Source organism: Electrophorus electricus, chromosome 26 (assembly GCF_013358815.1).
Source record: "Electrophorus electricus isolate fEleEle1 chromosome 26, fEleEle1.pri, whole genome shotgun sequence".
NCBI lineage: Eukaryota > Metazoa > Chordata > Actinopteri > Gymnotiformes > Gymnotidae > Electrophorus > Electrophorus electricus.
Window position 1 is genome coordinate 8255759 of NC_049560.1, and position 23466 is coordinate 8279224.

The 23466-nt window shown below is 40.4% G+C and overlaps 2 protein-coding genes across 3 annotated transcripts in view; both read left to right on the forward strand.

The window, feature by feature from the left end:
• si:ch211-126j24.1 (phosphofurin acidic cluster sorting protein 2) overlaps window positions 1–511 on the forward strand; it is a 55104-nt gene extending 54593 nt beyond the window's left edge. For both annotated transcript variants that reach the window (XM_035523308.1, XM_035523309.1), the window contains one exon: window positions 1–511. This exon is cut by the window's left edge and continues 1962 nt beyond it. The gene's annotated coding sequence lies outside the window, so the exon portion shown is untranslated.
• Window positions 512–2745: 2234 nt separating this feature from the next.
• LOC113568495 (kinesin light chain 2) lies at window positions 2746–23145 on the forward strand. The gene is made up of 15 exons (XM_026996708.2): window positions 2746–2994; window positions 6077–6307; window positions 6748–6796; window positions 6900–7101; window positions 9208–9295; window positions 9512–9613; window positions 13451–13624; window positions 13718–13817; window positions 16238–16287; window positions 17417–17481; window positions 17782–17890; window positions 18566–18655; window positions 21688–21806; window positions 22756–22819; window positions 22948–23145. Exons 1-15 carry the CDS (start codon window positions 2746–2748, stop codon window positions 23029–23031), a joined length of 1776 nt encoding a protein of 591 aa, XP_026852509.2. The 3' UTR covers window positions 23032–23145.
• The last annotated feature ends 321 nt before the right edge of the window (window positions 23146–23466 follow it).

A 23466-nucleotide genomic window follows, 5' to 3' on the forward strand; every position in this document is an offset into this window, starting at 1 on the left:
CCGATCTTAAGCACTACCATTTTGGAAGCGTTGCGTTTACAGGTCAAAACACTCATTTGCAGCCCATCAACTGTCAAAGGATTTGCAGACATATTTGCACAGGTATCATTTTAAGTTATATGACAGTAATGTTGGGAGGTTGACCACTAAGACAAGCTTTGCTCTTATTTTCCTGTTCCATATGTGAACATTTGTATTGTCATTTCATATCCTTTCATTTTGTTCAGTTGTCTTAAAAGTCGTGAATATTGAAAGAATTTTAACATTGCCTGCATTATTTTAACTGTTATTAACATATTGTTTTGTATTACACTTTTAAAGGAGTTGACCTCTTTTATAGAATACTTTGTGTTGCAATAAGGTTTTAAAATATTTCACATGTAACTAAATACAGGAAAAATGAACCAGTGTGTTCTGTTTTACGAGTGCACAAATACTTTTGTTTTGCTTTTTTCTGTATTTGATAAATCCATAACAAATAAAGATTGTGTAAATTGATTAAATAAACGATTACCGCTGTGGTGGTTTGTGCAGTGTCATCGTGTGGACCGGGGAAGTCTTAATCCAGTAGGGTGACAGAACTGTACTTGCTTTAAAGGAACATGATTTTAAAATTTCAAAGCTCCAATGATTTCCAAGTGATATTATTCATGGGAAAGTAATAAACACTTAATTTACAAAGTAATATACACTTTTTAAAATTTATAAAGCAAAGTTCTCTGGGGTATCTGAGGTCTCTGGAGGTTATAAAGGATTGTTATTCCTAATTGTTAACTTGACAAAAGTGCAGTGTTTTGTATTCAGCCAGTGGATACCATTCACTCGGTGGTTTACTGCAGCAAAAAAAGCTAAAACTTAGGTGATGTCTTCACTGTGAGGTCTGGTCTGCTTGAGTGTGGGGAGGTAGCACAGAGAAAACAGACACCCCAGTCAACCTTTACTGAACGTTTTCTGAACAATTCTTTGTTGTTTCTTATCAGTGTTTTTATGATGACATGACTGAACGTTGTGTGGTTGTTCTGATTTTCTAAGTGTCTTTTTAAGAGAATACAATGACTTGTGTTCTGGGTGAGGCAAACCCTCACAGACTATAAAAGGCATATGACCAGGATTAATCAGCGATAAGAACAGTCATGAACCAAGTTAGAAAAGAAAAGTATCTTGGCAGGCTGTGTACAGTAAGCTGTACAGTGTGTTGAAATTGGTTTTTCATTTTTAATATTATAAATCCATTTGCTTACAAACATACACTGATTCATAGTATTTCTAGGAATTCTAGTATGGGTTAAAATAACTAAAAGGTAGCATTATGTTCATGTTTTGAATGTGGAACAACTACAGTTTGCCAAGGACCTCCTGGCCTTAGAAAGATCTTGGTTAATAACTCTAAACTTTGCATCCCTGACACCTGATGTGATCCGCTGCCCCGATTCAAAAGCCGCTCCAGGTTTTTGTGGTCGCCGATCAACTGGCCACTAGGTCAACTCACTGGCCACTTGGTGACCACACGGATTTATAGGTAAAGGCAGGAACCAGAGATTGAAGAACAAGGATGTCATAGTTCTTAATTTTATACTGTTTTATAATACACAACCTTTTTAAAAAGTTTCATTTCGTCAAGCCTCATTTAACAACAAATATAAAGTTTCTTTGGCCAGAGTGTCTTCTTGTTAGATAATATCTCTCACTCACATACACACACAAACACACACACACGATCTCTCTCTCTCTCTCTCTCTCTCTCTCTCTCTCTCTCTCTCTCTCTCTCTCTCTCTCTCTCACACACACACACACACACACACTCTCTCTCTCTCTCTCTCTCTCTCTCTCTCACACACACACACACTCTCTCTCTCACTTTCTCCCCCATATATGAATGCCATGCCTCATAAACCTTGCAATAAATGTGAACCTTTTATGCAGAGAAAAGTGTTTTACTGTTTCTGAAATGTTAAATGTGAAGTTCTATGGTCGGCATAGCAGGGACTGCTCATAGGTGTCCCTTTGGCTCTCCTCTGAGACCTTGGACATGTGTCTCTATGTGCAGCAGCAGGTTTTTATGGGTTTTTCACTGCTGAGAGAATCTGTGTCCTCCTGTCCGCTTATATGGCTCATTTATTATTATTAGTCACTATTCAGGATTATTAAACCATCATTAATATCAAACTAGGCACTGAGTGTATGTATGGAACAGATGCCACAGACAGACGCACAATGTATTTGCACGGCTATTATTTACATTGTTGCTGCGATCAAAGATAGTCATTATGGTCTCTCTTTATTATTGTTACAACTTTGCAAAGTTGAACCTTAAATGAGCAATGTACAAGTATGTGCAGTTTGTGCCCTGTTATGATTATGCAATTTATGATGTTCTGAGCATTGCCATGACCTTACCACTTGTTTGATCACGGGCAGTGCTTTGTTTGATTGGCTAATGTGGGAGAGAATGGAATAGTACAGTTGTCTGATTGGTTAATTTTGAACTACAGTGGCAGTAATCTCTCCAACCCTCATAGACTTCAAGCATATGACACGACACGGTTGTAAAATATAGGCAATGCCGAAGAGGGGAAATGCACTTTGATAAGAGAGGCCTCGCCTAACAGCTGTATTGCTACATTTTTGCCAGCTTATTTACAGCTTTCAATTCAAACCAAGCAGTCAACACAAATCACAAGTTTTCACAGAAAAATAGAGTTTGGGGTGAATGCCACACTTTAAACAAAGGAGCCCTTTTGACTGATGTCCACCATGGTAAGCCCATGTGAGGAGAAGCTGGTGAGGTTAACACAGGAAGAGATCATCGCCAGCACCAAGGTCTCCATTCAAGAACTGGAAGAACTGAAGAACGACCACAGCTCCATGCTGGGAAGCCTGACAGCGACACTTAAGTACCTGAACCGAAGTGAGGAGGCTGGCCTGGTGCAGGAAAAGTGCTCGCTGCTCCACAAAGCGGTGGAGACAATTCAGCTGGGCCTGGGAGAGGCACAGGTAAGGCCGTGCGTGTAGGTCGAGTGATAATAATCAGGGCGGATTTGGGTGTGTTGTATTAAAAGACCCAGGCATAAAACCAATCAATCAATCAGAGCTCGTGAAGGAAAAAGAAAATGGACATTGCAAAGTCAGAGAGGATTCAGAGAATAAAGAGCCCTGTAGGGAAGAATGACTCATCACCCAGGTCTTGACAGAGCATTTGTTTATATAGTACTTTTCATACACAGTGGTGATTCAAAGTGCTTCACATTATAGGTTACATAGATAAATAAAATTAGATTTAATTTTGAAAGTTAAAATTCAATACAACTGATTTAAACAACAAATGATATCACTCAAATGTGGGTTGTTGCCAGTTATTAAATAATTCAGAGATCAAATCATCAGTGTTATATTCTTTAGATAAAAATTAGGATTTTTGATGATTCTGATTTGATTACATAGATGAGACTGAAACTTGTGAGTTATAGACCAGTAATAATATTTTAAAGTCAACTCTAATATACTGGTAGCCAGTGTAAGTATGGGGGTGATGTGTTCTTATCTTTTGCTCCTAGTGAGAACACCAGCAGCTGCATTTTTAATCACTTGAATCTGTTTGCTTTTTTGGGAGTCCCAATAGAAGACCATTAGAGTAATCAATACTGCGACAAACAAGCATGAATGAGTTTATTTAGGTCTTGCTTAATTAGGAAATATCTAAGCTTGTTGGTGTTCCTATGGTGATAAAATGCTGATTTAGTAACTGATTTGATATGACTGCTAAAACTAAGATCAGAGTCTATTAGTACACCACGGTTAAACAGAGTCAAATATAATGTTTTACATTTAATGACTTCAAATTTAAATTCTAATTTATTTATATAGCACTTTTTACAACATATTTTGTCAAGTCCAAGCCCACAGTGAGCAAGCCAAGGGCGACAGTGGTGAGGAGAAACCCCCTAGAGCATGAGGAAGAAACCTTGAGAGAAACCGAGACTCAAAGGGGGGGCCCAACCTCCTCTGGCCAACAACAGTCACCACAATAGTATATTATAAACAATACGGAGCAGAATAAGTTGTGAGAGAGGAAAATAAATAATAAAAATATCAAAATAAGCAATTAATGTCTAGTCCAGTTTTCTAGAAGTCCTAGTCTGGTCTCGATGGTGTGCGCGTGTCCGAAAACCATCCCGCATGAGAGCATCCATCAATGGAGAAGTAGTTGGCTGGGGAGGAGATGTGTTGGGCTACAGCAGGGGACATCAGGGGGAGGTGGGAGTAGTCATGGCAGCTGAGACGGGTGGAGGCTCAGCAACATCATGACATCAGGGGTAGGTGTACCTCAGCAGAAAGAGAGAATGTCCAGTTAATAAAATGTCTGACTGTACAGATAGGTTTTCAGCCTAGCCTCAGACTATGTCTGAGTTTCAAACATTTACATTATTCCATAGTGTGGGAACTTTGTAGCAAAAGGCTCTGCCCCTGTGGAACATTTTCTTATTTTTGGTCCGAGTAAACAGCCTTCACCTCCTGATCAAAGCACGTGGTGGGACATATTTCACTAGGAGTTCTCTAAGGTACTGTGGGGCAACGCCATTCAGTGCTTTGTTGGTCATTAGAAGTAATACAAAATTTTACTGGGAGCAAATGTAAAGTAGCTAAGATAGGAGTGATGTGATCAAATTTTCTAGTTCTAGTAAGAACTCTGACTGCTGCATTTTGAACTAGCTTGTTTAGGCACTTAATGGTACAACCAGATTGTAAGACATTACAGTAGTCCAATCTTGAAGTCATAAATACATGGACTAGATTTCTGCATTATGTGAGGAGAGCATGTTCCTAATCTCTTAATTGTTCCTGAGGTGTTGAAAGGTGGTCCCATAATAACTCTAAGATCTTTAACTGTTAGAGAATATGTGATTTGGAGACCACTGAGGTTAACTGAGAGTGAGGACCTAGTTGTCTTTGAGCCTAATAGAAGCACCTCTGATTAAGTGAGATAAAGTTTCTCAGCATCCAGTGTCTGACGTCTTTTATGCATTCTTCAATAATACTAAGCTGATATATGTCCTCTGGTTTGGCTGAGACATATAACCGAGTATCATCATCATAGCTGTCGGAACTATTAAAGTGATTACGTATAATGTCACCTAGAAGTAGCATATATTTAAAAAAAAGCAGAGGCCCTAGAACAGATACTTGTGGGACACCATAGTTAACCTTGGTCTATGCTGAGAAGTCTCCATTCATGTTAACAAACTAGTAACAATCAGCTAGATAAGATAGGATTTTCAACCAGGAAAGGGCTGTTCCCTTAATCCCAACAACATTTTCAAGCCCATCTAGTAAAATGTGATTTATAATGTCAAACTCAGGTCAAGCAATATAAGCAACGTGACATATCCCTGGTCAGAAGCCAACAACAGGTCATTAACTACTTTAATCAGTGCTGTCTCTGTACTATGATGAGGCCTAAACCCTGACAGAAATATTTAATGTATCTGGTTCTGATTCAGATAGGAGCTTAGCTGCTGAGCTAAAGCTTTTTCTAGGATCTTGGACATAAATGGAAGTTTTGAGATCGGCAGAATGTTATGGCCCATCCAGTTAGTGATGCTCAAGGCACTTACAAAGTTAGTCGAAGACTGAGCCTTGGGGGACTCCGCAGAAAAAAGCTGTATGACACTTGGGTGTATAAATGCTAAGTGTGACAAAGTATTCATGACAACTTCACCATCATCAGACCCTGTCCAGGCTGAGCAGAAGACAACCCAGTCCACGTAGATTCTTGTGGTCAGCTATATTAAAGGCAAATACTGAAGTCTAGGGAAACAAGAGTTGGCACACCTGTGGGAAAATTTTAATCACGTAATTAAACTCAAAATCAGTATCCTAGAAAGCGAGTAATGAAAAAAGGTTACGCTGTGTCATACAGTCATACAGAGTTCTTAAAAAGTATTGTAAATGTTACATATCCCAGAAGCAACCCGCATACACCATTTTGTGCTATTGTACAGACATGGTGTGAAAAAAAAAAAAAAAACGCTCTGTCTAATTCTGCGCTGCTCTGTGCCGCTCTGTGCCACGTGCGCAGGTGATGCTTGCCCTGGCTGGCCACTTGAACACCGTGGAGTCCGAGAAACAGAAGCTCCGTGCGCAGGTGAGGCGGTTGCACCAGGAGAATGAGTGGCTGCGTGACGAACTGAGCATCACACAACAGAAGTTGTGGACGAGCCAGCAGAGTGTGGTCCAGCTGGAGGAGGAGAAGAAACACCTGGAGTTCATGGATCAACTCAGAAAGGATGACCAGGATGCTTTGATGAAGGTAAGGCAGACAAACCCTCAATCTTAGTCATCTTCAGGATTCCCATGACAGATCTATTGCCTGTCGTACACCACAGACTTCACTCTGATTAAGTTGGCAGAGGAGTTTCATATAACCTAACAAGAAGTCATTCATTTACATATTCATTTACACGTCCCCTTTTTCATTCCCACTTGGACTTCATTTTACATTAATCTTAAATATTCATATTTGTAATGTAATTATTTGTCATATTAATTTTAAAACATAAATAAGTACTCTTGTAGTTGGACTACAAAGCAATTCACTCTGAAAATGAAACCTGTTCTATTATTAGTAGCAGAAAATGAACAGTAGAAAAGAATGTCAGAAGTCAATAACAATAATAAAAGGATAATTATAATACTGAGGTAAATAACAAAAATAAAAGGTTATTATTATACTGTCTTTTTCCTTGTCAGGAGGAGAAAAATGGAGAAACACTCCCCAGTAGTGATGAGGTGTATGAAAGTAAGATTTTCCACAGTCTAGCCTGCCATGTAAAAAAATTATACACGTTTTGTGTGTCATTGTAAATGCGAGCCTGTATTCTAAAGCTGGTGTGTGTTTACAGCATCACACAAGCACAGCAAGGTAGTGTTGCCCACTGCCCAGCAGACGGCGCTCTACAAACTTGCGATCCAGAAAGCTGAACAAGGCCATTACGAAACTGCCGGACTGCTGAGCAAACTGGTTATGGAGGATGTGGAGAAGACCTTGGGCCATGACCACCCTGTCATAGCTACCATGCTCAATATCCTTGCTCTGGGACACAGGTAAATGTCATGGAAGATTGTACTCCATCATCCAAGTAGGTTTGAGGATGACCAAAATGACAAATATTTAAAATCAAAATTAACTTCTTTTAAAAATTTATCTGAGCATCAAAGGAGGTCACAGCAAATGCTAGCTGGCTGATAGTGGTGTGTAATCTTAAATACCATATGGGATTCTGTGAAGATGGGGCATTCTTGTCTTCTCTGATTGGCTTGCTCTAATTTTCGTAATTCTCTCTTTTCTGATTGGCTTGTTTTAATTATCCTTGCTCACTGTGTCCCTATCCCTTTGGATAACTCACTTGCGCTTGGAGTACTCTAATAATCTACTTTGCTGGAGTCAACTAGCTAATGTGAGAACAATGCAGCTACAGTTGATAGGACCAGCATATTGGGTCAGGTTGATCTCACAGGTGTGAGATCAATATTTCCTAATCAATATTGATGCACATTTACATTTACGGCATTTGGCAGACTTATCCAGAGCGACTTACAAAAAAGTGCTTGTCATTTACTCACAGAATACATCCTAGCCAGTACAGTAGATCAGAGTCCAAGATACCAATGAACTAAAATACTGTAGAAATACAGGGATCACTGCTGATGCCTAGAAGTGCAAAATACATATAAACTCTATAACAGACAACAATCATTGCAATAAACAATAAGTACTACAGTTAGTCAACATTGGAGCAGTCAACTTGAGTGTAGTAAACAATACCCTACAATAAGTACTAGAGTTTCAGTTAGTCAGCACAGGAGCAGGGTCAGTGGTCATTTAAATATTCCACAGTGCACATAGCTCTTATGCTGCGTTCCTTTTACTCGGAAGTCAGAAAACCGACATGGACCCCTCCAGGAAGATCTTTGTTGTGCTTGCTCTTTCAGAATACAGACAACCGAAGAATATGACAATGGATTATGCAATATTTTACACATCTAAACACGATAGCAACATGTCCACAGATAGAAATTGGACAGTAATTTGTATACGACTGATTTAATGAGACATACCTAGACAACAGTGCTAATAAACACCATAATACTACATCATTAACTTCTATTGATATGCGATATTAGATTTTGAGGTCAGGGTTCGTGACACTCTCCTGACTTTCCGAGTAGGAAATCCATCTTGAGGAAGAATTCCAGTTCAGACCTAACAGTTAAAATGGAATACAGCTTTAGATATGCACAATGACTTTGGTATGGCCTAGTACCAGCCAAATCTAGTTTTATTGGCCTCTTCTTGGGTCTTGATATGTGCTTACAACATCTCATTCTGAGAGCAATGGCTACAGCTCAGCTCTAATTATACCCAAGGCCATTTGAACTCACACACACGTGCATGCTCGCACACACACGCGCACACACACACACGCGCACACACACACACACACAAACACACACACACACACACACACACACATGCACACACACACACACGGACACACACGCACGCACACACACACACACGCACGCACACACACACACACACACACACACACACACACACACACACACATGCACACACACACACACGGACACACATGCACGCACACACACACACATGCACACACACACACACACACACGGACACACACGCACGCACACACACACACATGCACACACACACACACGGACACACACGCACACACACACGCGCACACACACACACACATACAAACACGCGCACGCACACACACACACACACACACACATGCACACACACACACGGACACACACACACGCACGCACACACACGCACACACACAAGCTCGATTCAGTGTCATCTCGAGACACATTTTAAGGCTATACAGTACACGTATATTATATATATATATATATATATATATATATATATATATATATATGGTTAGAGATTAGGAGATGAAACGTGATTCACAATGCTTCTTCATTTATCATGAATGTTCAGCTGTCAATAAGGCACCACAGAGTCCTAGGCAGGACTTTACTGATTTACAACACTTATACAGTAACTAGACTATAACTATACAGTAGAACCTAGAGCATGGAGGATAGTTTTAGGTCACAGTTTAGGTGTGTTTTTTAACCAAAGGCATTACCTTTTCTACTTTTATGAAGGAGACAGAATAATTACAAAGAGGCTACCCGCCTTCTCCGCGAAGCTCTGGCAATCAGAGAGAAGTGTCTGCAAAAGGAACAGCCCTTGGTAAGAACCAGCCAGCCAGCACCTACTCAGACACAAAGTGAAGAAGCTCACTGTGGTTATAATCTATTTTCCTTTTTAATATTGACACTCCAGAATAGCCTGCACAGCAGGGTCTGGCATCTTTAGACCAGGTCTCTCTGACCTCAATAATGTCCCAGCATTCTGCTTTTAGCAGTTGCTATAGTAACTGTGTTGCGTGTTCAGGATTGCCTGCAGGTAGCCTTCATGCTTAATAACTTGTCAGTGCTCTATGGGAAGACTGGAAATTACGCAGAGGCTGAAGTGGTGTGCAAGAGAGCTTTGGAGCTGAAGGAGAAGGTAGGATGCAATTCAACAGTAGTGATTTTGCAGCACTTGATGTTTTGTTATGTTTTTTTTTATGTATGTATACAGTTGCCTGCAACAGTTTGAGCACCTTTGGCCAAATAACACATTTTACTGTTCTTTTTATTGAGAAGTAGTAAACGCAGCCTCTGTAGCTACTGAAACAAAACTTCCATAAGAAAATCCAAAACCAAAATCAGTAATGTGTCCCCTGCAAATGTTTAGACACCCTACGCATTACAAAGGCTCATATTTCTTTTGACAAGGTATCAGACCTTGATTAGCAAGGCACTGAGAGAGTGTTCATTTTCCATTGCATTGCTGGCCCGACCCTGCACAAGTGAAGTAGGCTGATGACTATGACAATGAAATGACTAGGCTTTCTTGATCCGTGGGATTGGACTTCCGGCGGGGGGGTGTTTGGTCAGTAAGAGGCCTTTTCCGGTAGACCTTTCAGAAGGAGAAGCCTTGGTATCAGTGGTCATGCATCCCGCTCTCACTTTTGATGACAATTCTAGAAGAATTCATCGCTGGACACGTGATAATTTTGATAAGCCATCGGCTAGGCTGCTTTATGGCTTTGTTGCTTGGCACTGTGGTGCCAGAGGGGTCCAGGTTCCTGTCTGTGGGTTGTGGGTAAGAGAAAGTCCACTCTGACCAGTTTCATCAGAGGAATAAGTTGTAGTCTGTCTTTGCTACACTTTAAACCTTGTGTCAACACTCAGCAACCTTGGGCTCTTCTAAACAACTGGCTGAAGGTCTAAAAATGAAAATAATCAATACCCATAAGGCAGGGGAAAGCTATAAGGAGATAGCCAAGTACTTTCAGCTTGCTGTTTCTCAAGTACAGAATGTTCCAATAAGAAATGGCAAAACAAGCACAGCCTACAAGAACCTACAGGTACCAAGACTGCTGCTATGGCATCATCTGGAAAGGTTCACATGCCAGTGTATCACACCCTTCAGGAATCCAGTCCAGTGAATCGAGAATAGCTGGGCTGTTGCCTTGCTCATTATCCCCGAGTCACGTGCAAGCTCGTGAACTAGCAACGCGATGGTAGGGGGACCCTCCGTTACTCCAACAAGCTGTTCCAATCTGCCTAAACCCGTCGAAGCATAAGGCCTGCATCTCTCATACGTCACCAACTGGTACTGGTGAAGTTACTGTAATGTCTGTGCATTAGAATTGGATTAGGTAACTTCTCCTGTTCAGTCCTAGATAGTTCTCCTCAGAGGTTGCTTTAATAATAATAGTTTTACTTTTTTGTTAGGTTAATTTTGTTCTGTTGTTTTGCTATAGCTCCATGTTAGTGGATTCGATACCTCTGATCATTATTAATATATTCCTAAAATTTCTTTATGCATTTTTCCTTCATCTCTAATTACTCAATAAACATTCCCTTAGCTGTATCGTGATTCAAGAGTGGTATTCCTAATTTCAGGTAGACAAGGAATGATCATTGTCGGACTTGTGGCTTTGAGTTGAGACTGAATTAATAATCAATAAAGGAATAATAATGAATTAATTATTATTCAATTAATTAATCAATTAATTGTCCCTGATGATCAGGGTGGTTCCCCTATTATTTTTATAAAACTTTGATTACCAGTTGAAGTCATGATAGTTTTTGGCTAACGTGTAACTTGTCCACGCAAACATACAGCAATGTTTTTTTTATTGATTCTTAATTCAGTCTCAACTCAAAGCCACAAGTTCTACAATGATCATTTCTTGTCTACCTGATATTAGGAATACCACTCTTGAATCACGATGGCTGTTACACCTCTACAATACCCCATAGATCCCGGAAACAATTAGCAAACTGTGATGGTGGTCCCCATTCTTAATGAAGGGTACTGGAGAGTGCACAAACTATCGAGGGGTCACACTTCTCAGCCTTCCTGAGAAACACCAGGGTACGGTAAAGGAGATTTCATCAGATGGTTGAGCCTCAGGCTGAGGAACAATGTTGTTTTGGTAAAGGTTTATGAGGGGAGGGGAGGTGTACATCTTTTCAGTGTATGAAACCAGGCCCAACAGCACAAAGATGTTTGGAAGGTTCAGGAGGTGATTGTAGCATCCACAGTCTTGGGGTTCTTGTTATGGTGTTAAACTAGAACTACTGCGATAACCTACAACCATTGATGGAAACGTATGCAGGCGAAGATTTATTGCCTGTAAAACCTAATAATTCTAAACTCTATCATTCCAAATTATAATTCTAGTGTAAAGCGTGAGAATAAGCACAACCAGCTTTATACTTTATACAGATTTCTAATGCTAAAACTGCTTTACCATTCAACCAGACTAATTTATGGCTCAGCATGCTAAACACGCTCAGCAGACAGCACACAGAACTGGTGTTGGCAAGCTACAGTTGGTCCTTCACTTTGATTTTTGAGGATTTAAACATTTTCATCACATTATGATATCTAAAGGGCTGAGCTTCACAAGTTTAAGGTGACACAGGATTTAGTAGATTTACACAAGCCAATCACAATTAGCTAGATATTGAAATGAGACAATACAAATCCTATGGTAACTAACAGAAAATCAGCACAGAAAATACTAACTGAATGTTACCTATAGATAGAGAAAAAGACAACAAACCCAATATTGATCTAGATCTCCAAACATAACTCCCCAGTCCATCAGCTCGGCCAGCTCCATTCCAGCTCTCTAACCCAGAACCCCAGTCACAGACTTGCTTCTGTTTCAGTGTTTCAGTTTCCACTGTGTGCAACTGGCAGCCACTTCAGTTGTCAGCCTCAATAAAGTGTAATCCACTTTCACGCTGGACTGTTTTCTGGACTTGGCTGTTCTCCTGCCTAATCTTTGGAGAATCACAAAGTTTTGGGGTTCTTTGACACTTTGGATTGTTGTGTGTCCCCCCAGACTGCTGGACTTTCCTTCTCCTGCATTGCTCTCCCCAGCACACTGTGCTAATCGGCACAGTTTTGGTAAGTGAGTATTCCTTCGTTGTGTCATGGCCAGTGGGACTGGTGATACAGTCGTGTGGCTGGAGTTTCGTGATGGAATACTTCTGGAATCTCTCAATTAGGTTAGTTGTCTTTTATGAGCCAATCTGGAAATCTACTATTCTCCTTGGACTAGGAAGATGCAGACGCTATGTATACCGGTATAGCGGAATCAACCAGACAATCCATTACATCACTTCCTCAACGTCAGCCATCCCATCGATGTGGTCCTCTACAACACACACCCCTCTCAATGCTCAGCACAGACATTTGTGACCACTGTACAAAGGTGACTGAAGAAACAGAAATGAATCATGAAGACAAATGCAGATTTTTTTACTGCAGGAAAAAAAAAAAATGACTAGCAATTATATAAATGTCTGAAACTGTATATGTGATGTGTTTAAGTATGATATTTGCGTTTATTTTTAACTTTATGTTTTTATTGAAGTTCTGTTTTCAGACTGTGCAGTGAATTACATTACGTAAAGCACAATGACAATAAAGTAATCAGAATCCTATTCGTCTGTATGCATTATTTCTCAGTGAAACGTGGCAGACGCCAAACGACTACTTGAACCTCAACTTGCTTGCCTTGCTGTGTAATCTCTGGCCTACATAGACCGTATGTTTAGACACTCGGATCCTTTAAACAGAGCTCATTGTACTCATTTATCCACCAAAGCTCACGCCGCCCAGTCTTATCTTGACCCTGAACAGAGTTTGCCACCACTGACTAAACAAATGTAACCCTGTACTGGAACTGCATATCATATAATCAGCATGTTCTCTCCTTCTCAGTTGTGACGGTTGTGTGCTGTATATTTGACAGTTGGTTTCTCTCCTGCTCAGGTGCTTGGCAGAAATCACCCTGATGTTGCTAAGCAGCTGAATAATCTGGCCTTGGTATATCAGAACCAGGGTAAAAGAGAGGAGGTGGAGATTTGCTTCTACAAAGCCCTCGACATCTATCAGACACAACTTGCTTCTGATGATCCCACCATTCCTAAGACAAAGAACCATCTGGTGAACACACACACAGTAAATATTATATTCCTAGTACTTGCACACAAATGCACAAAATCCCTTTAACAATGTAATGCATTTCCTTTGTTCTAGGCACACTTCTATCTGAAACAAGGCAAGTACAAAGAAGCAGAGATCATGTTCAAAGATATCCTCACACAAGCCCACGAGAAAGAGTTTGGAACAGCTTATGGTGAATATTTAATATTTATATTATCATTATAATACATTGTATCTCTTAGATACATTTTTATGTTCATGGTCTTAAAATGCCAGTACTTTTTTGGTTCTTGTCCTACATATTCCAGTGTCTTGAAAAATAATGTTTTGTTTAGTTTTTTGTTTTGTTTTGTTGTTTTTTTTTTCACATGTAACCCAATAGTGCAATAGGAATAGGACGACTCCTCGAAAATGAATTTACAGGGTCTAGGATCACTTCCCGTTAAAAAGAAAATGTCTTGGGTTTTGACTCACAAATGAAAGAATATAAAAATGTAATTTTCATTTGTGGGAAGTGAAAATTTATTTGGGTTTCTGATTTCATAATTGTTTTTAAAGCATACGTGAACTTTGTGTGTGTGTGTGTGTGTGTGTGTGTGTGTGTGTGTGTGTGTGTGTGTTTGTGTTGAGTGACTAATATGAACAGAAAACTCAGTGTATTTTTCTCCTTGTCTAGCCATCGTTTAACTCAACTAGATTGACAGATTTGGTTCCTTGAGTTACTAGCCAGCTAGGTTTCTTTACTTTAATGTTATCATGACATTTAGTCAGTTAAGTGCATAAAGAATAGCGTGTAATGTAACTTAGCAGTATTAGGTTAACAGTCACCTGAATATACTAAAGCTATATACTAAGCAAACTTTACCTATTTCGCTAGCTAACTAGGTATCTAGCTACTTGCTTACTTTTTTAGTCATTACTTCCCCCATTTGTTGACCTCCACTGACCAACAAAATATTTAAAAATAAAACAAAAACAAAAAAAACTACGACCTAAATCTGACAAAATCACAGTTATGTGTACTAGCTGGAGGTGACAGGGACATATGTTTTACTTAAACATAAATACTGCAAACGGAAACTAAATAGAAAATAAAACATGCCATCAACACGGTTTATAAAAAGAGAGTATATTCAACGTACACTCACAACCACTTCATTAAAGAACACCTGTTCTACCTGTTCATCCGATCACATGGCAGCAGCTCAGTGTATTTAAGCATGTAGACACGGCCAGGATGACCTACTGAATGTAGCAGAATGGAGAAGAAAAGTGATTTATGTGATTGAACAGGGCAGGTTTGTGCGTGATACACGGGCTGGTCTGAGTATTTCAGGAACTGCTGATCTACTGGGATTTTCACACACAACCATCTCTAGGGTTTCCAGAGAATGGTCTGAAAAGGAGAAAATATATCCAGTGAGTAGCAGTTCTCTGGGTGAAAACGTCTCGTTGATGCCAGAGGTCCGACAAGAATGGCCATACTGGTTCAAGCTAATAGAAAGGCAACAGTAAGTCAACTAACCACTAGGTACAACTGAGGAATGCTGAAGAGCATCTCATGCAATACAGCTGCAGAAGACCACACCAGTTTGGCGACCGCTGTCAACCAGAGCAGGATGGCTCCCCCCTTGAGTCTTGGTTCCTCTCCAGGTTTCTTCCTCATGCTCTAGGGAGGTTTTTTCTTGCCACTGTTCCTCTTGTCTTGCTCACTGGGGGCTTGGACTCAGACATTTGTAAAGCTGCTTTGTGACAACATCTGTTGTAAAAAGCGCTATATAAATAAATTTGACTTGATTTAACCAAGTAGAAGACTGGAAAAACTTTGCTTGGTCTGATGAGATTTCTGCTGCGACATTCAGATGGTAGGGTCAGAATGTGACATAAACAACATGTAGGGATTGATTAACAATACAATACAATGATATTTTTAACCTTTTCCATCTGGATTCTGTGCAATGCCCAGCCCTGAGACAGCCCTGAGATAGTCCCGAGACAGCCACTCTACGTGTTCTTAATTATCTCCTCCTTGCAGATCCTGGTGCTCTTAGTATTCTACTCCTGTTAACCTGAACCCTGTTGGATCTACGAGCTGCATTTGACACCATCAATCATAACATGTCCTGCCTGTTGGCATTACTGACACTGCCCTTTCCTGTTTCATATCCTATATTTCTAATAAACTTCACTTTTTTGCCTTCGATAAGCATAAATCCGATATCAGCGCTGTTTCACCAGGATCAGTCCTTGGCCGTCTACTTTTCATTGTCTGTGCGTCACCCTTCTGTCAGATTATTGGTAGTCCTGGACTTAATTTTCACTATTCTGCTGATAATACTCAGATCAGTGTCTGCACCAAACGTACTTCTAACCCATAGACAATGGATGAAGAGTAACTTTCTGAAAGTAAACACTGAAACAGTGGAAACTTTATTCATTGGCCCAAAGTCTATTAAAAGAGGAACCAATCTGAACTGAAAAAGATTTGTGAGAGGGTGAGTTTGCTGCTTGTGTGTGTGTCTAAAGACTAAGACTCGCAACGCCGTTTCTCTTTCCTGTTTCTCTTTTCCTTTTCTTTCTGTTTCTCCTTCCTTCTCTTTTGTCTTCTTCCAGATGAAAACAAACCCATCTGGATGCACGCAGAGGAGATGGAGCTCAACAAAGTAAGACGATTCCCCCGTCCGCATTTCAGAAATGTTGTCAGCAAGAAAATAACCATAGCCAGCTGTTTGTAGATAGACCTTATAATCTCATACAGTACATCCGGAAAGTATTCACAGTGCTTCACTTTTTCCACATTTTGTTATGTTACAGCCTTATTCCAAAATGGATTAAATACATTTTTTCCCTCAAAAGTCTACACACAATACCCAATAATGACAAAGTGGAAACCGTTTGTTTGGAATTGTGCCTTCGACAAACTCCAAGTGGGCCGTCATGTGTCTTTTACTAAGCAGTGACTTCCATCTGGCCACTCTACCATACAGGCCTGATTGGTGGAGTGCTGCAGAAATGGTTCTCCTTCTGGAAGGTTCTCCTCTCTCCACAGAGCAACGCTGAAGCTCTGTCAGAGTGACCCTTGGGTTCTCGGTCACCTCCCTGATTAAGGCCCTTCTACCCCGATCACTTAGATTGGCTTGGCGGCCAGCTCTAGGAAGAGTCCCGGTGGTTCCAAACTTCTTCCATTTACGGATGATGGAGGCCACTGTGCTCACTGGGACCTTCAATGCTGCAGAGGTTTTTCTGTACCCTTCCCCCAATTTGTGCCTCGATACAATCCTGTCTCTGAGGTCTACAGACAATTCCTTGGACTTCATGGCTTGGTTTGTGCTCTGACATGTACTGTCAACTATGGGACCTTATACAGACAGGAGTGTGCCTTTCTAAATCACGTCCAATCAACTGGATTTACCACATGTGGACTCCAATCAAGTTGTCGAAACAACTGAAGGATGATCAATGGAAACAGGATGCACCTGAGCTGAATTCTGAGTGTCATGGCAAAGGCTGTGAATACTTCTGTACATGTGATTTATTTGTTTTTTTATTTTTAATAAATTTGCAACAATTCCAAAGAAACTTTTTTCACTTTGTCATTTTGTGAATTCACTTTGTGAATTTCGAGGGAAAAAAATAATTTGTAACATAACAAAATGTGGAAAAAGTGACACGCTGTGAATACTTTCCGGATGCACTGTACACCCTCAGCTGTCTCATACACACCAAACTGCTGAATCACATCTGAAAATGTTTTGGGTTCTTTTTACTTTCTCATTCTCTGTTCACTGTCAGGACAGTGTGGAGAAGGATTCCCCTGGTGAATACAAAGTCTGGTCCTTAGGCAACACAGTAAACAGGTGAGTAAAATTAGATCTGTTTATTACTGGCAACTACAAACACAAGCAGGAGCATTGCTGTACCATCATGGATCCAGTTAGAACCTTCCATATATACAGAATTCATCACATTATCCTTCAGAATAATTTTGCTTGTGCTGAGGCACAAATGCAGGGTATGTTTAAATGTGAAGGATATCAAACAGGTAAAGCATCTCAACTGTGGCTATTTGGGGAGTCGGATTTATCCATAAATGTGTGTGTGTGTGTGTGTGTGTGTGTGTGTGTGTGTGTGTGTGTGTCTGTGTTTATGCTACATAGCCCCATAATTAACAATGCCCTATGTGGTCTTGGAGCTCTATATCGCCAGCAAGGCAGAACTGTAGCAGCAGACATGCTTGAGGAGTGTGCCACGCGAACTCACAAACAGGTGGGTGCAGGGGGATCAATGCCCCACACGGGCAGAAATATGTCAGTATACCTCCTAAATCACACACGGGCAGAAATACCTCAGTATACCTCCTAAATCACACACGGGCAGAAATACGTCAGTATACCTCCTAAATCACACACGGGCAGAAATAGGTCAGTATACCTCCTAAATCACACACGGGCAGAAATACGTCAGTATACCTCCTAAATCACACACGGGCAGAAATAGGTCAGTATACGTCCTAAATCACACACGGGCAGAAATATGTCAGTATACCTCCTAAATCATACACGGGCAGAAATAGGTCAGTATACCTCCTAAATCACACACGGGCAGAAATATGTCAGTATACCTCCTAAATCACACTCGGGTAGAAATATGTCAGTATACCTCCTAAATCACACACGGGCAGAAATACCTCAGTGTACCTCCTAAATCACACACGGGCAGAAATACGTCAGTATACCTCCTAAATCATACACGGGCAGAAATAGGTCAGTATACCTCCTAAATCATACACGGGCAGAAATAGGTCAGTATACCTCCTAAATCACACATGGGCAGAAATATGTCAGTATACCTCCTAAATCACACACGGGCAGAAATAGGTCAGTATACGTCCTAAATCGTGTATTGTCATTTGAAGGTATAAGGTATGTGTGTTTAAATCAGGGAGCTGCAGTAGTTCCAATGAGGGATGTAGCCCAGAAACGAAGTGTGAAGTGTGACCCCGGAGATGAGGGAAGTTTGGAGTGGAGTGTGGTGAGTAAACACACCTCAGTTAATAGAAAAACACACAGAAGGTTCGGGGTTAAATACAGGTACACATTCATGAACTTTCATGTATTCAGCAGCACACACACACACACGGTGCTGAAATAATGACTATGTTAGGCTATGAACATTTCTGTTTTCAGTGAACACACACAACGCCCATCCTACTACTGATGACCTCAGTAAATAACAGTGTTCTGGTGCTCACTGTAAAAGACCAGGTCAAAGGTCAAACTTTTCACACACAACCTGTAGGCTCACTATTATTGCATGTGAAGATGGTATTTAATGTGCAATATGCCTCCCATATGTTAATAAGGACATAAAGATCTGACAGACTATTGCCATAACCATGTGAACTCTTATATGAACGTGTGCTTTATCTTACATTGGAAATATGAGAGAAATATTTCAAGGTCTAGGGTTAGGGTTAGTATGTTTATTTCATTTATACACACACAAACACACACACACACACTTATATTGATGTACCTCTCTCCTGCTTCTTTGGAAACCATGTGTACTTCAGTTTTGAATAACCCTGCATCTTTTACTCCAGTACACTGCAGTTACACTCCTGAAATCTTCTAGTAATGTTTGTGTAGAACAGCAGATCTCTAAATGTTTTATAGAGGGGGCCTTCAAAAGCTGCCTTAGATTCAGTTTTATGTTCATAACAGTACATGTTTAAATGTTTCCTCATTTCATTGCTGCCATAGCAACCACTGGCAGTGCAAACAGATATGTCATTAACGCAGTATCCATTAGTATTAAAATGCCTGAACAATGGAAACAACAAATCCTCAGTTCTGATGGCCTGAAGGTGTGACATGAAATCAGCAAGCCTTCTCTTGGTTTCTCTGATATACAGTTGATAATATGCTGGTTATGTTTTGGCTGTGTTAATATATGAACCACATCTGGAGTGGTGGCATACATTCCATGTACTGTCATCATGTGTCTAGTGGTGCACAACATGTGCACTGAACCAGCTGTAAAACGCAACTAGAAATATGGAGGTCTGAGTTAACAGTAATAAGACTGGAAGTGAAATCTATTGTTTCAGCATGGGTGTGGCAGTGACCATGTACCAGATTGTATACTTCCACATAAAATTATATAAACAGTATATAAAACAAAATTCACATTTTCGTTCCATCTTTTAAAGAGGTTGGCAGGCCAGCTGCCTGCGTGAACAGTGGTCTTCACTCTGTTCAAACAGAGACTGCAGGTGTTCACTCATACCAGAGTCCTATGCATCTATTTCAGACATTTTTCCAGAGGCCTTTTACACAGCACTGTGAAATAGTCTACCACTTGTATCAAAAGCAAAGAGGTTTTTTTGTTTTTTTTACATAAAAGTCTATTGAATAAGTTGTTCAATTCAAACAAGGCATATAACAAAGGACTCGACCACGGTGAGGGAGACCAGGGTAAACTGACCAAGTAACCGACTCGTGTCACGAACCTGGTGCAGAGCTCCTCAGGAGCTAGTGCCAGGCGACTCTGATTAACTACGGTAACTGCTGGAGAAGGTCCTTCAAGTAGAAAACCCAAAGACTCCAGGCAGAGTTTGACCCTCCACTCCAACCGGCACACAGGAACTTGATAAAGAACTGAAACTGGGCTGGAATACTTGAAACCATGAAGCAAAAGGAAAACTGGGGGATGGCTTTCCCATTCAAGGAGTAAAGGCTAAAGAGAGGAAGAGAAAATGAAAGCCAGAATGCAAAGGGCTGCAAACTGGTAAAGGGGTTGGGGGATCGTGAGAAGAAGCAGGCACAACAAGGCCTTTGGGAGAAAATTAAAGGGAAAGAGAGATAAACAGACCCAAGAGGCAGCTCTTGAGAGCTCTACCCTTAAATATCAGCTTTGCCTTTTGCTGGAACGAAGAGAACAGGGGAGAGTTCGTGAACTAAGCGACCAGGAGGACAGGCGCTGCTAGTCGCGCCTGATTACCGTAGAGCTACCATGTGTCTCCCTCTGGTGGCCAAAGGCGGCCTAGCAGGGTCCTTGAGGAATAAACGCATGGGTAGATCTCATAACTTGAATTATTCAGGTTTCCTTTCCAAGCGTTGTAGCGCTTCCCTCTGAGGAAGCAAAAGGTGCGAAGACGGATGAATTAACGCTAAACGAATTTACAGAAGGAGATGTTCTTGTTCACACTTGATGATGACTCGCTGCACAGCGGTATCATCTGTCACTTCAGTTGTACGGATCTGCACCAAAAGGCGCAGTACAGTTACTCATATATTATATAATATCACACACACCCTACGGTTCTACTGCATTGCGAAACATACTGCAGTGATAGTTTATTTAGCTTATATATTTTTATTTGTTTATTTATTTATATTTATATACTGGTATGTAGGTGGCGTTTTACGATCGCTTTCAAGGTTTCGGGCCGAAGTGGGAAAGTCAGAACAATCAGAACAGCAATCAGAGAAATGAGAATCCAATCTATAAACCAGGTGAACGCTTACGAAAAGTAGTGCAATCGGAGACAGGTGTGGCAGTCAGTACATGTACTCAGGCAAGACATCCTAAAACATACAAGAAATGTAAGGTGGTTTTATTTATTTATTTATTCTTTAAGAACAGCGGGCTAAAATACCTCATAACTGGTGCACAGAACTTGATTGTCTGCTATAGAAAGCATAGTTAAGCCTGTTAAAAGTGATTCCACTATTATCTAGATAAATGGGTTCACATTTTTTTCTGCAAATGTCCTTGACATAAGTGGCCTTAGAATCCACAATACACTATCATCTTAAATGTAACTGAATACAGAGTCAAAGGCACACTGTTCCTACTGAGGCAAAAATGAACGTCCAAATTATTCTGCTTACCGTCTTGCTCAAAGTGCTTTCTGCAACACTGGATTGTTGTTTATGTGAGCTGTGAATGTGGTCTGTCTGAGTTGACTCTGTTTACTGTGTCCATATTCAAAGTGGATACTGCTGTAGCTTGTGTGGATGTCAGCAGGGGCAGTAGTGCTGCTGTGTTTGCGTGTGCAGGGTGGTCCTCTACGAACACGTGGCTCACTGGGGAGAATGCGAGAGGTGCTGCGTAGAAGCAGCGAGATATTGGTGAAGAAACTGCAGGAAACAATACTACAGGACGCGCACAATCCCAAGTAATACAAACAAATAATCACACAATTCCCAGTGATACACACAAACAATCACACAATCCTCAGTAATACAAATACACAATCACACAATCCCCAGTAATACACACAATCACACAATTCCCAGTAATACACACAATCACACAATTCCCAGTGATACACACAAACAATCACACAATCCCCAGTAATACAAATACACAATCACACAATCCCCAGTAATACACACAATCACACAATTCCCAGTAATACACACAATCACACAATTCCCAGTAATGCACACAATCACACAATTCCCAGTAATGCACACAAACAATCACACAATCCTCAGTAATACAAACACACAATCACACAATTCCCAGTAATACACACAATCACACAATCCCCAGTAATACACACAAACAATTACACAATCCTCAGTAATACACACAATCACACAATCCCCAGTAATACACACAAACAATTACACAATCCTCAGTAATACAAACACACAATCACACAATCCCCAGTAATACAAACACACAATCACACAATTCCCAGTAATACACACAATCACACAATCCCCAGTAATACACACAAACAATTACACAATCCTCAGTAATACAAACACACAATCACACAATCCCCAGTAATACAAACACACAATCACACAATTCCCAGTAATACAAACACACAATCACACAATTCCCAGGAATACACACAATCCCCAGTAATACACACAAACAATTACACAATCCCCAGTAATACAAACACACACAATCACACAATTCCCAGTAATGCACACACATACACACACACACACACACACACACACAAGAATACAATCCCCAAGATACACAAATACTAAATGTAATTCTTTAAGCAAACATACATTTTTTTGTGTGAAAGCATCTAAGACCCATGTTAAACATGATTATAAAAATGACAAATTACTCCAGTAATGAAATGTTTTTTCTAGCATGAAGAGGGCTCTCTCACTGAATTACCTCAACAGAAGTGGAAATGATGATGAATCCATGCAGGTACCGAAGGCTAATATTAACTAATATTGAGGGAATGCTTGTGCATTTGTGCTGGTGCATGTGCAGGTGTGCATGATGCATGTGTGCTGGTGCATGTGCATCCTCAACTGTAATTTCTATGTGTGCAGAGCATGGGGACAGGCAGGAGGCTGAGAGACACTCGATCTCTGAGCTCCAGCACATCGGAGCTGGGAACTAGCACTAACCTGTAAAAATCACACACACACACACACACACTCATTCATAGTCACACTCTCACAATTTTTTCCAAGTACTCTTTTAAATTACTACTGTTTTGTTTGGACTTTACAGTCCTGGAAAGTTTAATCCATCCTTTATTAGTAATGAAATAGTAATCTAGAATCTCTTGGAATGTAAAGCAGAGCATACACCCTCAATGTTCTCAATGTACCTAGTAGTGTGTATGTCTACACTGGCGTTCTGGCCAGCAGGAATTAACCTGGCTGTGGATTCTACAAAATGCTGGATGCACTGTGCAGGAATATTCTAACATGCGGAAAAGATTTATATATTAGATTTATATATATATATATATATATATATATATATATATATATATATATATATATATATATTAGATTTATACCATATCCCACAATCACATGACCTATGACTATGCATGTAAT